Source organism: Poecilia formosa, unplaced genomic scaffold (genome assembly GCF_000485575.1).
Source record: "Poecilia formosa unplaced genomic scaffold, Poecilia_formosa-5.1.2 Scaffold120, whole genome shotgun sequence".
NCBI lineage: Eukaryota > Metazoa > Chordata > Actinopteri > Cyprinodontiformes > Poeciliidae > Poecilia > Poecilia formosa.
The window spans coordinates 992,347-1,008,026 of NW_006800059.1; the positions used below are offsets into that span (position 1 = coordinate 992,347).

General features: G+C 37.2%; 1 protein-coding gene across 2 annotated transcripts in view; it reads right to left on the minus strand.

Moving 5' to 3' along the window:
* Positions 1-1,632: 1,632 nt before the first annotated feature.
* Positions 1,633-15,680, minus strand: part of grm4 (glutamate receptor, metabotropic 4) — a 170,773-nt gene continuing 156,725 nt past the window's right edge. The window contains exons 9-12 of one of the 2 annotated variants that reach the window (XM_016675731.1): positions 14,432-15,367; positions 10,003-10,249; positions 8,505-8,550; positions 1,633-4,901 (exon numbers count right to left, since the gene is read on the minus strand). In XM_016675731.1, the coding sequence (XP_016531217.1) occupies positions 8,513-8,550; positions 10,003-10,249; positions 14,432-15,367 (1,221 nt within the window). In that variant the 3' untranslated portion in view covers positions 1,633-4,901; positions 8,505-8,512. The remainder of the gene's footprint in view (positions 4,902-8,504; positions 8,551-10,002; positions 10,250-14,431; positions 15,368-15,680) is intronic. The other variant, XM_007560794.2, reaches the window with a different exon arrangement.

Genomic DNA, 15,680 nt, shown 5'->3' on the forward strand with positions numbered 1-15,680 from the left:
GACTGAGAACTTAATAGTACTGCTTAATAGTATTGCACCTCTCTAAATATGGCATAGTTTGCTAATGTACCATTTATAAAGAAGCAGTGACACATTATTAGCAAAACAATCTTTTATTAGAAACATATTGTATAAAAATGAACATGCTTCACACATTTAGATTTTTCCTTTCATATAGATAATTCATAAATATTCAGGCACTGTAACTTTTTAATATTTTTTAATATCAGTACATAAAGCAGACATGATCAATCCATTTTAATAACATACATTAACTTACCATCAGCACTTACATATTCTATTTTTGCAACACGCACAGTGTTGTAGAAAAAAGGATCTGTGGCAAAAAACAGTAAATTATTGATATTCACAAACACAAACAATCCCACAAACAATACTCAATCAAATAATGAGAAAACCATCGCTGCATTTTTGTAGATTTGTTGAAGCCGAGTAAATCAGTTATTGAAATTCTTTGTTTTTGTTTTTTTTTTTTATAACCACCTGCAGCAGTTTTCCTGTAGAAGACTATGCTTTTCTCTCAAACTGTTCTTGTGACATATGAGTTCTGACATGCAACATACAGACTTTTGCATTGCTGAGGATAACATTTAATGAAACAAATTCCAGATTTACTACTTATGGCCAATACTTGAGACTGAAGACAGGAATGCAGTTTGCACAGAACGATAAATTGTACACGTTCAGTTCTGAATTACGCTTGAACAGAACACACTGAACACGACAGTGAAAAATAGGATGGCAGAAGTAGTTGGCAGGAGGCACAGGATGAAGGCACTGGCCCTTATTTATCAAGCAGAAGTAACATTTACTTCCTGAAACTATTATTAGTATGTTTTATTTATTTGTGATTGCCAGATGGCAGAAAGGCATAAAAATAGCTTTCAAATGCATATTAGAGACAGAGACACCAGGACTCCGGTGGATTCTGTAGAACAAGACAGGCGGGCTGCTATTATTGCATCTACTTTGTCTTGCAAACATTTACATACTTTAACTTTACCACATTTTGCTATGTTACAACCACAAATTCCAATATATTTTTATTGAGCTTTATCTGATGGATCAACACCAGCTTTAAAAAAAAAAAAAAACAATGTATGTTTTTATACCAAACAAAATTCAAAAGGTGTGATGTGTGTTTGCAAAGCCTTCTCCAGAACGCCATAGAGATTTTCAATGGTGTTAAGGTTTGGTCTTTGTAGAGACGGGTCTGTGTGTAAAAATCATCTCTGATGCTCACTAAACCACTCATTTACAGTTTCAGCCTGATGAATCTTGGCATCGTCATCTTGGAATGTTCCAGTGTCATCAGGGAAGAAACAATCTATTGGTGGAATGACCTGATCATACAGCATATTCAAATAATCGTCCGACCTCATTATGGTACTGAACCTGAACCAACATCAACCCCAGATGTTGTTTCAAATGCAAATTTGAAACGACACAAACCTGTATAGTAAACACTAAGCATGAGAGGCGCTTCACTAAATCTGCCTCTCGTCTTACCCTGATTTGCCCATTACTGGAAAATGACAAATCTGGATTAATCTGATCATTTTTATTATCCTTTGCAAAGTGTGGCATTTTTCTCAGTTAGTCACTAGTGGGTTTTTTTTATTGCCCTGCATTTGTTCTGTTCCTTGGGTTTCCTTCACATTACGGTTGTGGAAATGCTCTTACTTTCACTACTATTCCCCTGAATTCAACTATTCTTCTTCGATTGGATGTTACCAAGTGTTTGTGATCACCAATTACTTAAACATTCAGGTTTTTTTTTTCTGACCACATTTCATTATCAAACTCAACAGTTCCCCACTATCCCTCCAGTATTTTTTTGTATAATGTGTTAGACAACACTCAATCCAATCTTATTAGCTTCTGTAATTTGCTTAGATATCGTATAGACTTTCCACAGGATGTCTTTCCACATAGTTGTTTTTAGAAATGAGAAGCTTCTCATTACATCAGCTAGAATGAAACAACATGTTACTGTAAGACGGTTGTCCATGCAGTAACTATCCAAACTAAAAGCTCAGACCTATTTGCTCAGTTAAATTCAGACGAGTGTTAGATGAAATTGAGACTTTTTTTTCTTTAATTGTTTGTATAACCTGAAACAAAAGTGTATCCAGTTTTCCTCTTGCAGTTGTTGGTTGGACTTTTGGGAGATTTGTTGTATTTTCACCCAGCTGGATCTTTGGGAGGGTCTAGAGATAAAGATGGACAGTTTCTCTACGCTGAAGGTTAGGTCATCCCAATTAAGAGTTATAATGCCGAGCCAGAAATGCTGGTTCCAGACCTTCTGTGACAAACGTCAGTGATAAGACTCGCATAGCCAGATAGTCACTCTCTGTCTAGTTAGAGCAGATCATACTGAAAGGGCACCAAGCTCATCACATATGTCTCCTGGCTGTTCACATTCTCACAAGAATCCCTGTTTGAGTGTATGTCACAGATGGCAACTAAGAGTAACATTTAATTAGGGGAATCCGCCTTTTTCCTTTACTTAATTTTTTACATTTACAATGAGCTGCCTTTTTTTCTGACATCCTTAAATAGAATATTGTGAAGCAAGTGTCATCACCAGTGATCCAATTATTAAATTGATTCCCCTTGCGTGTTAATATGTTTTAGCACACAGATGTGAACTTTATGATCTATATATCTCACGATATCCACCGTGAGCATCACGCTATGGGGATGCCTTCTTACGGAGATCAACGAAAGGGAAGGAGGAAGGAGCTCAATGCAAGACAAAACCTGGAAGAAAAAAAAAATCTGCAAAAGACTTGGAACTGGGACAGAGATTCTTCATAATTGAATATTTATGTTCACAGACACTTTCCATGAAATACAACTAAACTTGAAGTTCTGCATTTTGCCCAAAATAATCAGTGTCTTTACATACAAGATGTGCACAGCTGGTGGCGACGCATGACAGAAGAAGACCAACAGTTCTAAAGGCATCATAGTCGATGCCTTTAGAAAATCACATTTAATTTTTATTCTTTTAACAAATATGCACTTTTTTCTGCTGGTTTAAAACTATCACATAAAATTCATGATAACATGATAAAATTTGGAAAAGTTCTATGCGTATGTAAACTTTTGCAAGGAGCGAGATTGTGCTTGATGAAAGGACGTTTTCCTCATTCTGGTTCATCTTTAGTTTAAGATAACGAGGCTATGAAAAGCTGAGCCAGTTTGTTTTCTGTTCCAACAACCTGAGTCAGCTGAAAGGAAAATTGTCCAACACCAATTTCTTTACTAGTCTAGTTTAACATTTTCATTTTTCTGGATGAAAGATCTCAATTACTCTAGCTTATGTAAACCATACTTGCCTCTAGAAATGCTAATGAAGACCTCACTGATCACAGATGACATCAAAAACGAGAAATACGGCAAAATGCTATGTGACAAAACAAAAACTGCAAACTATTTAATGCTGCCCTGTGTATTCAGTCTCCTGCTTATTACCCATCGTTAGATTTACATTTTAAAACATGTGCAAAACACTGATATGTTGAGGTTTCTTATCATAGCAAACCAACCGTTTTGTTAAACCCTGCATTTAGGTGCAAATACTGTTGGCTGTCTATAATGTACTATTTCTGCTTCACTGAGATAAGAGTGAATTAATATTTCTAAACGCAGGGCAAAATTCTGCACTGCGTCTTCAACATCGGAAGAAACACAAAGAGAAATAGACTCCATCCTAATAACCCGGTTCTGTCAAAAACAATGAGTGCTGGCTGAGGTAAAATCTGAACAATCAGATAACTTTCCTTGTCTTTCCTACAGGTTCTGTCAGTGCAAGATAAATAAGGACCATTTTGTTTATGCTGAAAATATGCATTATCAAGTCTGCTGACATGTATGGAGCGGAAACTGATGTTTAAAAAAAAAAAATCAGATTGCATTGCAGTTGTGCCTCTTTTTGAGTATGATTGCTCTCTTGTCCAGCAGAGGGTTGCCAGGCAGGCAACGGCTCAAAATGACATCTTTACCGTGAATGACAAATGTGACAACGTTGCATTCCAAAGACACTGAAAACACAGCACAGTACACGGGATGTTCCCATTAGCATGCTCTGGGACTGTACGGGAGGTTTCCCAAGATGATTGTGACGATGTCATCATTGTCATTATGAATGTTTTACCAGACAACTGGACTGTGACCCCACTGCTTTATTTTCATGTCTTTCACATGTGGTTAGTTCATGAAGGAATACTGAGTGTGCTGTAGTAAGGCATGTACAGTATGAAGAGAACTGCAGCTTTTAACTTCACTGTAATGGAAAGTACTACGTTTCTATAATGGTTCATCTTGTCAACCGCGTTTGAGTAAAAAAAAAAGAAAATGAGGGAAAAACAAACAACAGAATACTCTTATTTTGCAAAAATGACATGGTTCAGCTTTATAGAGAACTGATGTTTTCTGTGCTATACACTCCAGAAAAAAAAGAAGAAAAAAAAACATACTACAAACTCCAGGTGTTCTTCTCAGCACGATTCAAAAACGTCAATAATCAGCTCTCTCACGTCTCAAAAAGAGCCGGAGAAGGAGAGTCCCTCTCTATTTAAGCTCTCTTACATCTTCCATCTCATTTCTGCAATATACTGATTTAATATTAATCTGGCATTTGAGCCTTATTCTCTAGAAAAATATGGCATCCTTTTTTGAGTGAGTAATTTCCATGATTCTTTCCCAGTCCTTTGTTTTGCAGCAGCAACATCAAAGTTCTCCATCAAAATTCCAGTGATCCCTTAAAACAGGTGATTCCTCCCCCTGCAGGCCTTTGCTCCTCTCTCAGGATTTGTCTCCGTCTTAGATGGCATGATTGCTGTAACTTATGTATGTCTGCTTTGAGGCAAGCACTGCAAACGAGGGTGAGAAAAAAAAGCAGAGGGTTAAAATTGAAATGAAACGGGCGAGCCTGAAATAGGCGTGGGAGTGTAATCTTTAAAAATCCACATCGTGGGAATACAGATTGATGTGAGGCTCTATTTATAGATGACTTCATTAACCAAGCACAGGTGGAACTAATTCTGATAACACGGGTGTTGATGTAAAACTGCATTTTCGTAAAAACTTCCCATCAGCGCTGAGCATTAAGATGGGAATTTTTAAATTGGTAGTGCTGCTCAGGATTTAGTTTTTTTGGGGGTTTTTTTTCCAGCATGTTATGTAAACAGACCTTAGAGCCCAAAGCACCAAAATGAACTGCATATTGCAATAATTAGGCTTTGATATTAGAAACAGATAAACGTGTCTTATTTGTCATTCTTTTTTTTTAAATCCTATTTCTGTTATGCTGTGTGCAAAAATATTAATTTACAAAAAAAATAAAATATTGCTTTGTTTGTCTAGCCGTCTATTTTCCTGCAAATCCCACAGATAAACTTCAGTATAACATTAAGAGAAAGCAGAAACCATATGTGCCTTTAAAGCTGGATTTCAATAGGTAACATTCAGACACTTGGCAAAGAATTCTGTCATCAGAAAATGAGAAAACTGTCAAGTGAACTGATGACAAAAGTTGAAGCCTTTGGGAAAGTGTGAAAGATCAACATGCCAGACAATTTAAAAACACTTTTATCATAACAATTGTAATGAGGAAAATGCAATGAAATGAACCATTACACATGCTACCTAAATGATACCAAAATCCAGATATAATCTGCAAACAATGATGCAGATGCATCATTGCATCTGCATCATTGCAGATGCAATGATGCATCTGCAATGATGCATCATTGCAGCTGCAGCTGGACTGCAGCTGGACTGCAGTCCAGCTGCAGTCCAGCTTTGCAGCTGGACTGCAAAGCTGCAGTCCAGCTGCAGACCAAAGCTGGACTGCAGCTTTGGTCTGCAGTCCAGACCAAAGCTGCTAGCAGATTTACGTTTACATTTAACCTTGAAGTTGGTCCCTTGTAGGAAATGTCAGGACTGAACTTAACTGTCCAGGTGGTTTTATATACATTTCAATGAAAATAGCACGTCAAAATTGATTTATGCCCTTCTCAAAAAACAGTAAAAAGACAGTCACAACCTTATAATTGCTGTCAATTTTTTTGGTGCAAACTTCCACATGTATTTTAACAATATATCTGTGCTAATAAGCTTTTATAATATTAGGAAATAAAAAAATTCCAACGTGATTAATTTATGCATATTGTCTAATAATATTTTTTTTTGTTTTGAGGGTGTTAACTTTTGCTTTGTGTGTTTTATTGTAGAGACTTTTTGTCTCTGGACACTCTTGTAAATCCAATTTTAACCCACAATGCATCTTCCCTGCTTATACAAATATTAAAATGTTGTAAAAAGACAAAATAAACCCGTTAGATATGCCAAAAGCAATTTCAGTGTGATTATATATGCAACAGTTTGCATAATTCACAAAATCAGCTTTCTGTTTTTGTAATTATCCAACTGTATCATAAATGCATTATAAGGGGGCAATCAGCATATCACAGCAGTTGCATTAAATGCAGGAGTCATTCTAGTGCCAGTCTTTCACTGCATGCAAAGGACCTGTGAGTTCTGTGTGCACCAAGCAAAGCATGCAAAAGTCAGTGAATTGGTCGTTTGAAAAGTTAAATTACTACAAGATCAGAGGAATTGTTTTATTGGACACTGAACATTATGAGATGATAAAATCCCTTACTACTTTTTATTTCTCAGAGTGTTGTTTCAGCTGTAGAATAAAATAATTATATGGAAAATGATGAATCTCTTGATTTACCAAACTTTACAAAACACAAATCTGCTATAGATCCTGAACGTCGTCACGTGTCATGTTTAACCGCATCTGGTCGATGTGTCATATTTATTTTATTTTATTTTATTTTTTTAAATAAACATCCCTCAGTGAGCATGTTCAGTGGTGGTAATCATACAACCAATCTGTCCACAACAGCCTTGGCTGATTGAATATGTCAGAAGGGAAAATCAGAATCGGAGAAAAGTTGAGAGCCAGGATGGGCACAAAAAAAAAAAAAAAAAGAAGGAATGATTTTTAATAGTAAACACTTCTCTATTTTTGTCAGAGCCATGTTTGGCGTGGGAATGGAAGGCGGGATTCTCGCCACTTCATCCAAAGCATCTCATTCTGGAGAAGCATTGATAAATGAACCTTATTTGAATATTTATGTGCTGCAAGGCCAAGATAAAGAATAGATGGTCCAGAAAGAATTGAACCTGGCAGACCCATCTGTCTTCTCTTGTTCACTCTTATTGTTGTTGTTGTCTCATTACCACAAATTCCTCTTTTGTCAGCAGAGAAACAAATTACAGGGGGACACATGACTGTCGCTTGTCTTGTGCTTTCAGGGAAAGTGGTGTCATCTTCCTGCATTCACTGGCTTTACCATGCTGAGTGTCTTTTTAAACATCATACACATATTGTCACCTTCCTAAAACAATGGCCTGAGTCATTTTTTGCCAAAAGTAAATTTCGCAAAAAAATAAAAAAATAAAAAAAATAAAAAATCACCACCTCTTTCTTTCCAAAAGGTTTTTTTTTAAATGTAAAACACACACACACACACACACACACACACACCCCCACACACACACACACAGACTTTTGGCAAAATAATGACTTAGGTCATTAATTTAGGAAGGGGGCGATACTTTCCTTTCATGCTCATGTGTGTTGCTCTCATACAGTGGAGAAAATAAGTTTTAAGCACATCAACACTTTTTTTGGTAAAAAATCTGTAGAACATTTTCTAACATGGCTATTGAAGTTAAATTCAGACCATATGTTGGTAACAACTCATGTACTCTACATATAGTATTAAATGGAAAACATATTCCATGAATTAGATGTAACAAATTTAAATGATACAAGTAACAACATGTATTGAGAACATGAGGCAAAAGAGGAGCAAAAATGAATAGAAAGCCAAGAAAACAGTTTGAATCTGTCAAAATTTAGAAAGCAATTTTGCTCAATCAGCTAGTTTAGTCTTTGCCATATTGCCCAGGTTGCACTTAAGAAATATCTCAACATAGGTGAAAACAAAGAGCCCTCTTATGGCTTTAGTAACCTTGTATTGCAAAGCAAAGCACGTCACACGATTTCCCACAGAGACTGAAAAGGTCACAGGAGAATCTCCTATAAGAAAGAAGCCCTTGAAGAGATTCCCCGATCAATTTTGGTTGATTTCTCCATATGTGTGAACTACTTAGGTTGTTACCAACATCTGGTGAGCACATCATGCCAATAACCTCATTAGAAAGATATTAAATGAGAAAGATTTTTTGCGTGTTCAATATTTATTTTCACTGCTGTATTACGGAGTGTGATTGCTGGCTTGAGTCATCCAGGATGCTCCATAGTAGCCAACACTCATTCAACACAGTGCAGCAGCAAGCAAGTGTTTCAGAGGTGTTGAACATTTGAAGAAATTAACAGAAGAAAAGTGGTAACAAATTAATAAAAGGGCAAAATCATTAACTAATCTCATTACCTGGGAGTCTAAAGTCCCTCACCAGGCTCCCCTCCCTCAATACAGTCTGACACATAAGCACAAAGAGCAGTTGTTAGATTCACAGTTCAGATGTGGGGGGTGAGAGTCCTCGCCAGCAAATGGGCTCTATAATTGGATAAGATGGAACAGCTCTGTTCTCAGACACACAAGAAACTAGGCATGCAAGTGTGGGCGCAGGCTTGGTCATCCTAAAACACATCACTATGTACATTTCAACTTGTCGAAGCATAAAATCAGAACCCCCAGTCGTCAGACCAAATGTGGGAGCCTGATTGGATTTAAGCCTGTCCCCACACCAAGACTGCCTACTCATACACACCGTCTTAGTGACTAAAAAGATCTTCTCTCACAACGCGAATTTGTAACTCTGTAAAAAAAAAAAAAAGTAAAATACTGCGAGCCAAATATCACGCTTTCAAATTCTCAAGTAATTTCTGAGCTAGTAAGAGCCCACCTTTTACTGGAAAATGTTCCCAAGATTTCAAGCTGATCAAGTAAATAATCAAGAATAATAGAGAGAATATTTTAAGACCAAAAACAAATAATCCTCAAATGTTTGTGGAAGGATAAAAAAAGAAAATCTGAAAAGTGTCTTGCTTTTATATTCAGCCCCTCTAAAGTTAATACTTTGTTGAACAACCATTTACTGCAATTACACCTGGGAGTCTTTTTTGACATGTCTCTAGCTTTGCATATCTGTTAAGACACTTTGCAAAAATAGACCAAGCTGAGTCACACTGGAATAAGAGCATTTAGTAACAGATGTAGTCTGACTTGCAATGACCCATTCATTTGCTTTAAATGCCAACTTTGACTGTGTGTTTAATTTTGTACTGTAAGGGGATGAACATCCGCTCCAGTATCAAGTGTTTTACAGTCTCTAATGGGTTTCCTTCATGACTGGTCTGTATTTAGCTCCATCCATTAACCAGCTTCCTTGTCCCCGCTAGAGATAAACCCTACAGTGTTATGCAGCCACTGCCATGTTTTACCATAATAACAGTGTTCATGGAGATGTGCATTGTTAGTTTTCCTTCACACAGTGTTTTGCTTTTGTCTTGCTACTCTTTCATTCAAGACAGGATTGTGGAGTGCATGACTAAAAGTAGTCAAGCCACTTTCTACCTCACAGAACAGAGTGTTTTTAGTGAGATTAGAATACACACATTCTAACAAGTTATCAAGTGTGAGTGAAAGTAATTAGTGTCCCTGGATTTTACGAAGGGTTACTGGCGTACGGGGGCTAAATAAAAATACCCCACACTTTTTAGATTTTTACTTTCAGTATTTACCACTTTACTTCCACTTCACTGTTCTGTACTGTTCTGTAGGTGAAGAAAAATGTGAAAAGGTCCAAAGGGTGTGACTAATTTAACAGCTATAGTTGTGCCTGACATGTTTCAGCTTGGAATCAGGTTTTTATACAAACATTTGCATTTCCCATCTCTTCATTCCAACAATGGAGTGTTCTACAAACCTTGTGTTTCCAGACTTTCACAGAGTTCAGACTTGGCCTCTCCATTTGGCCTCAGGCCTCCTTTGGGGTTGAACTTGTTCGACATGGTGGCTGCAGTGACCACGGCCTTCAGGCTGCGCTTGCGCTTGGGCACATTCTGCTCTGGATGAAAGAGAACCACATAGACCTTCGGCATGTAGAGCATTCCCAGGGAAACCGATGCACTGAGGCTGACAGAGATTGTCAGGGTTGTTGTCTGGATATACATCTGTGTTGTGAAAGTGAAAGAAAGAGGAGAAAAAAAATATATTAGATGAGAATGCAGTTTTAGAGGCAAATCTATTCACAGAGTTTTGAGAATGATCTAATCTTGCACATTTGGGAGAAATAATACAACATATTTTTATAGTAATTACGGTAGTTTCTATTAGTGCAGACATTCCACATCTATACTACAAATGATATGTATGTACAGATAAAAGCCAATATTTATGTAAATTACATAAAGTCAAGTTGCATTACCTTTTTCTTCTACTAATTTTTTAGACAGTGTTTTATGACTTTTCCCAGAAGCAGACTTTACGTCCAATAAGATAAAAACCCAGAATATCATTTGCAAATGCACATGGGGACGAGGAACTTTAAAATAAAGCAAAAATAAAATGGTTGGCCATAATAACCATTATTACATTTGAAGGGAATAAAAGGTGAATATTTTAAATCTGAGAATACCAGCCAAGCTATTAAGTACCAAAACTGAAATATTATTATATGTGAGTCTAATATAATAATATTATATTGTAGTGCATTTATTTTGCACTACACAAAATAAATGGGATGAAAATGATGTGAAAATATGAAGCAACATCTTAAACAGCAGTGAGTTAAAATGTTGGGCTTCAAGTAGATTTCCCAAAACACAAAATTAGCTGACAATACCACAGAAATTTAGTCATAAAGTGGCAAGAAAGTAAATATTTTGTAGTGGCTATCACAAAGTCCTGATTTTAATCTGATAGAAAATTAGAGGACAAAACTAAGATGTGTGGATCATCAAGGCAACCTGTAAGTCTGACACTGTTACACAAGGTTTGTGCACTTCTGAATATAAATAAAGATTTTAAAATGTCTCTATTATAAGTATGGATTTTAGCAAATAGCAAATAATTTGATTTCCTATTTGACCTAAAACTGTAAAAATCGCCTGCTGATTTTTGACTCTTGAACAATTATATAATTTCCTCAGAAATATGCCGAGGTGGCTTACAGTTCCTTTAGTATATCCTCTTAGAAAAATAGGAAGAAATGGACGAGTGACTTGCCTCCTGTTGCATTACATCCTCTCTAATGTTAATGAACACAAGGCAATGGAAACACAGCTGAGAGACATCTTTCAAAGAAAAAAAAAGCCAAGGGTTCTGCCTGTCATTACAATTAGAGTCATCAGAAACAAATTATTTGACACAGAAATAGCTAAGAGGGATTTCAGACCACATGGCAACAGTTAATAATGATCTGCATATTCAAGTCTAACATATGTTATTCTATATGGACTAGGTTTGATGAGGATGCCTTGACTCTTGACTCTTGATTTTTATTCAAGTCCAGCATTAGATTTGAAATCTAAAGGTCAAACGTGGAACAGAATTTGTGCGCGTGTTAATCAGCTGATATGTTTTTCTTTTTATTTCAGTCATTTGCAAAACATTTCCGTAAGGTTATGGATTGGATTTTAGCAAGAAATTGGATTTGTCTTTAGTTAAGTTGATTGCATAATTTAGCTATGCACAATGTTTATTTAATTGTATTGTTTATTTCCATTTTATTACATCATTTATGACATCTGTGACATCTGAGTGTCACAGATGTCTTGATGTTTTGATAGTCAATTGATGTAGCTTTACTTTAGCAACCAAAAATATCGGAATAACACATTTAATTACAATAGATATGCAAAATCATTCCCATGAAGTGCAAGAGCAAATCTAAATAGTGAGCTGTGGCTTTTAATATCTTTGAAGAAAATTTTAATCTTGGCTGAAGCCCGACAAAAATTAAGACCCCAAAGTTCATGTCGTTTTGGAAAAAACACCTTCAGATGACACATGGAGATGGAAGCGATAAATCCATGTATTCCATCATACTGCAAACAGCACATGAGCATTTTTTGGTGATAGAGGGCGAGTGTTGTAATCTCCCAAGAAGATTACTCTTGCCCCGGGGTGAATTCAGAACAATATTGCCAGCCCTCTGGAGTACAGAGTGAAGTCACTCTCTGAAGGGAGCCAAGACCCTTGTCCACTTTCATAGGACCTACTGACATAAATCTTTCTGGACACCCTCAAATGATGGTCAATCTGCTCCACTGGGACAGTGAAGGTAAAGAGCTGAGAGCAGAAACCAATATGAAATTCTAGGGCTTCTTTGTGGCATTCCAGGTTTAGAGAGCAGTTCTATTTGCACCAAGAATACCCCACGAGCAAAGCATATTGACAGGAAATAGGACTCAGTGAACCTTGCAAACTTTAAAATTCTAAGTATTTATCATACCTAACATTTCTTGAAAACAAATATTTTCAAGGGTAAAAAAAACCAATAAATTGAATATTTAGGGGAAAAAATACCTTTTGCTTACTTATAGGAACAAACAACATATTGCTGGACTAGACCTTATAATGTTGGAAATTTTGTTGAATGCAGTTATTTATTCAAAGCAAATAGCATATTCTCATGAACTGGCCATGCCATAAAACTTGGACTTGCAAGCATTTATACCTATATCATTACAACTATAAGCACACAAAGTATTGCATAATTGTGGAAGGAAAATGTGTATGGTTCTAGAATTTTTCATCAAACGAATGCTAAAAGTGGCATACACTTGTATTCAGCCCTCTCCAGTTAGATTCTACTATACCCTCGGTGCAAACAGCTTATGTATGCTTGGAGGCTGAGAAGCTAAGGTGAAGGAACATTCTTACAATGGACAACCAAGAGAAGAATGAGGAAAACATGTATTGATTGTAACTTATTCTGGCATCATAATATTCAACAAAAAATGTTAAATTACATGTTTTAATGATGCTGTACAGTTCCAAGCTGTTGCTAGCTATCTTTAGATATGTGTAGTGTATAAATAAAGTTGTAAATTGCACTAAGCAGAAAACTGAAATATGGTAATGGCAGCAATATGCAGTGTGAATGCTTTCACGGTGGGAGGTCAGCAAAACTGTTCCGAGGCAAACCTAGAAGAAAGCCTGTGAGAGACTTGAAACAGGGGGTGAGCAATACCTTCTGTCTGTACAACTGCACAATATATAGAGTACAACCAGAGCTGCAGTAGAATAGTCATGTTTTAGTAGCCGAGTCAAAGCCCAGGCCTAAATCCAACAGAGAATCTCTGGCAAGATTTCATGTTCACTGACCTACATTAAAAGAGGACTGAGCTTGAGCTATATTGTAAAGAAAAATGGGTTACAAGCCCAGTCGTTAGATGTGTACAAAAGGTTAAAATCTTTTATCTGTAATTACAAAAAAATCTGGTCCACAAGGCAGTGGGTACAAGAGGCAGAATATAAAAAAAATAAAACATTGCATCCGGTTTCTTTTTTCACTTCACAATAATGCATTATTTTTGTTGATGTATTTTAAAATGTCAAGTTATGGTGGAGCATTGCAAAATGTGTAAAAGTTCACAAAGAAAAATATGTAAAAGATGTGGCAAACGTTTTAAAGGGACTGTTTGTACAGTGTGTTTTCTTTGGTAAATCGCACATATTTAAACAATAGACAATCTAATGGTTGCTATTAGGTTTGTTGCTTTGCACAGCTCATTCTAAAGCTTCTGCTACTACTGCAATTTTACTTCTCTTCTCCGTGCTTTCTAGTGTACATCTGTGTTTCACAACCTCAGAACTAGGACTTGTAAGAGATAATTTATGATTCACTTTTAGCTGACAACAACAATCACCAGCTACAGCGGTTCTGTCCAATTTCACAACATCTACGGGTGTTTGCAATAATATAAGTTGATTGCTGACTCTTGTTTTCCCACTCAGTGAATATTTATGGAAACACAAGTAAAGAAATCATATCCAAGGAAATTCGAGGTGAATGAATCATCCTGACAATCCGGCTCTAAAAGCCTTGTAATCCCCTCAGCGGAGCTCACAGCCTATCAGCTTGTGATAAATGGTGGCGACATTCACAAACACAAGAGGCTGATCTTACACAAAAACATAATTTAAGCAGGCATTTTCATCACAATCAGGTGCAATAGAAACATAAGAGGAGTCCAAATGAAAAACTTCCATACAACATGTACACGCGCATTTACTGATTTGTTCTAAATTCAAAAACGTGCAATTTTGTACAGACAAAACTGCTCTATAAATTGTGCAAACTTTGCTATTTATTTGGGGTTTTGCTGAATTTGATTTAGACATTTTACCTTTTCTGTTGACTGTGAAGTTCCAAAAAAGATGGGGATGAAGGCCAGCCAAACAATGCAGGTGGTGTACATGGTAAAGCCAATGGGCTTGGCCTCGTTGAATGTCTCGGGAACTCCTCTCGTTTTGATTGCATAAACTGTGCAGGTGACCATCAGAAGCATGCTATAGCCCAGCAGACAGATAAGAGACAGATCTGATATGTCACACTTTAGTACACCTCTGGACATTTCAGGATTGGCTGTACGCTGGTCCTCATAGTCGATGATGGCTTGTGAAGGATCGACCCCGAACCAGATGCACACCCCGAGAAGCTGCACCGATATCAAGCTGAACGTGATGACTAACTGAGAGGCTGGAGAGATGAATCGAGGAGCACTGACAGACATCTTGCCCTGCTCAAAAATCCTGTAGATCCGATTTGTCTTGGTTAGCAGCGCTGCATAGCTTATACTCATCCCCAGCCCAAGAAAAATCCTGCGCAGTGAGCATACAAAGACATCCGGGGTGGAGATCATGAGGAAAGTCGTGGCATAACACAAAAAGATGCCCGTCAACAGGACATAGCTCAGTTCTCGACCTGATGCCTTCACAATGGGCGTGTCATTGTAGCGAACGAACGTAGCAACCACTAGCAAAGTGGCTATGATGCCCAGCACCGCGATCAGGACAGGAATGACTGCCCAAGGAGAGCTCCACTCCAGCTTGACAATGGGAATAGGAACGCATCCGGTGTGGTTATCATTGGGCCGCAAATCAAATCGGCACATCTTGCAGGTGTAAGTGTCTGCCTGATACTGATAACCATCACAACTCTCGCAGTGCCAACAACATGGGATCCCCTTCACTGTCTTCTTGCGCTGCCCAGGGCGGCAGGGCTGGCTGCAGATGGAGGACGGGACTTCTTGAGTTGCACCTGGCCATTGCATCTCATCAGTCTGAAAAAAATGAGAGAGGATTTGTGGTACAAGAAAGGTCCTTACTTTTGATTCAGCAACTTATTTCATTTCACAAACCACTCCTGCATTTCCCCACCTCTTTCTTTGCCATATTTTTAAACCTCAGTATACTTATAGGGATAAGTTGATAAATCAGAATAGTACTGAAAATATTTATTTTACCAACTCCAAAGGGCTATCAAAAACAGAACTACAGAGGTAATTTACACAAAGTGATTATATTCCTGTTAATTTTGATGATTATGGCTTAAAGTTATGAAAACTTACAAAAAAGTTTGTTCTCTAAACATGA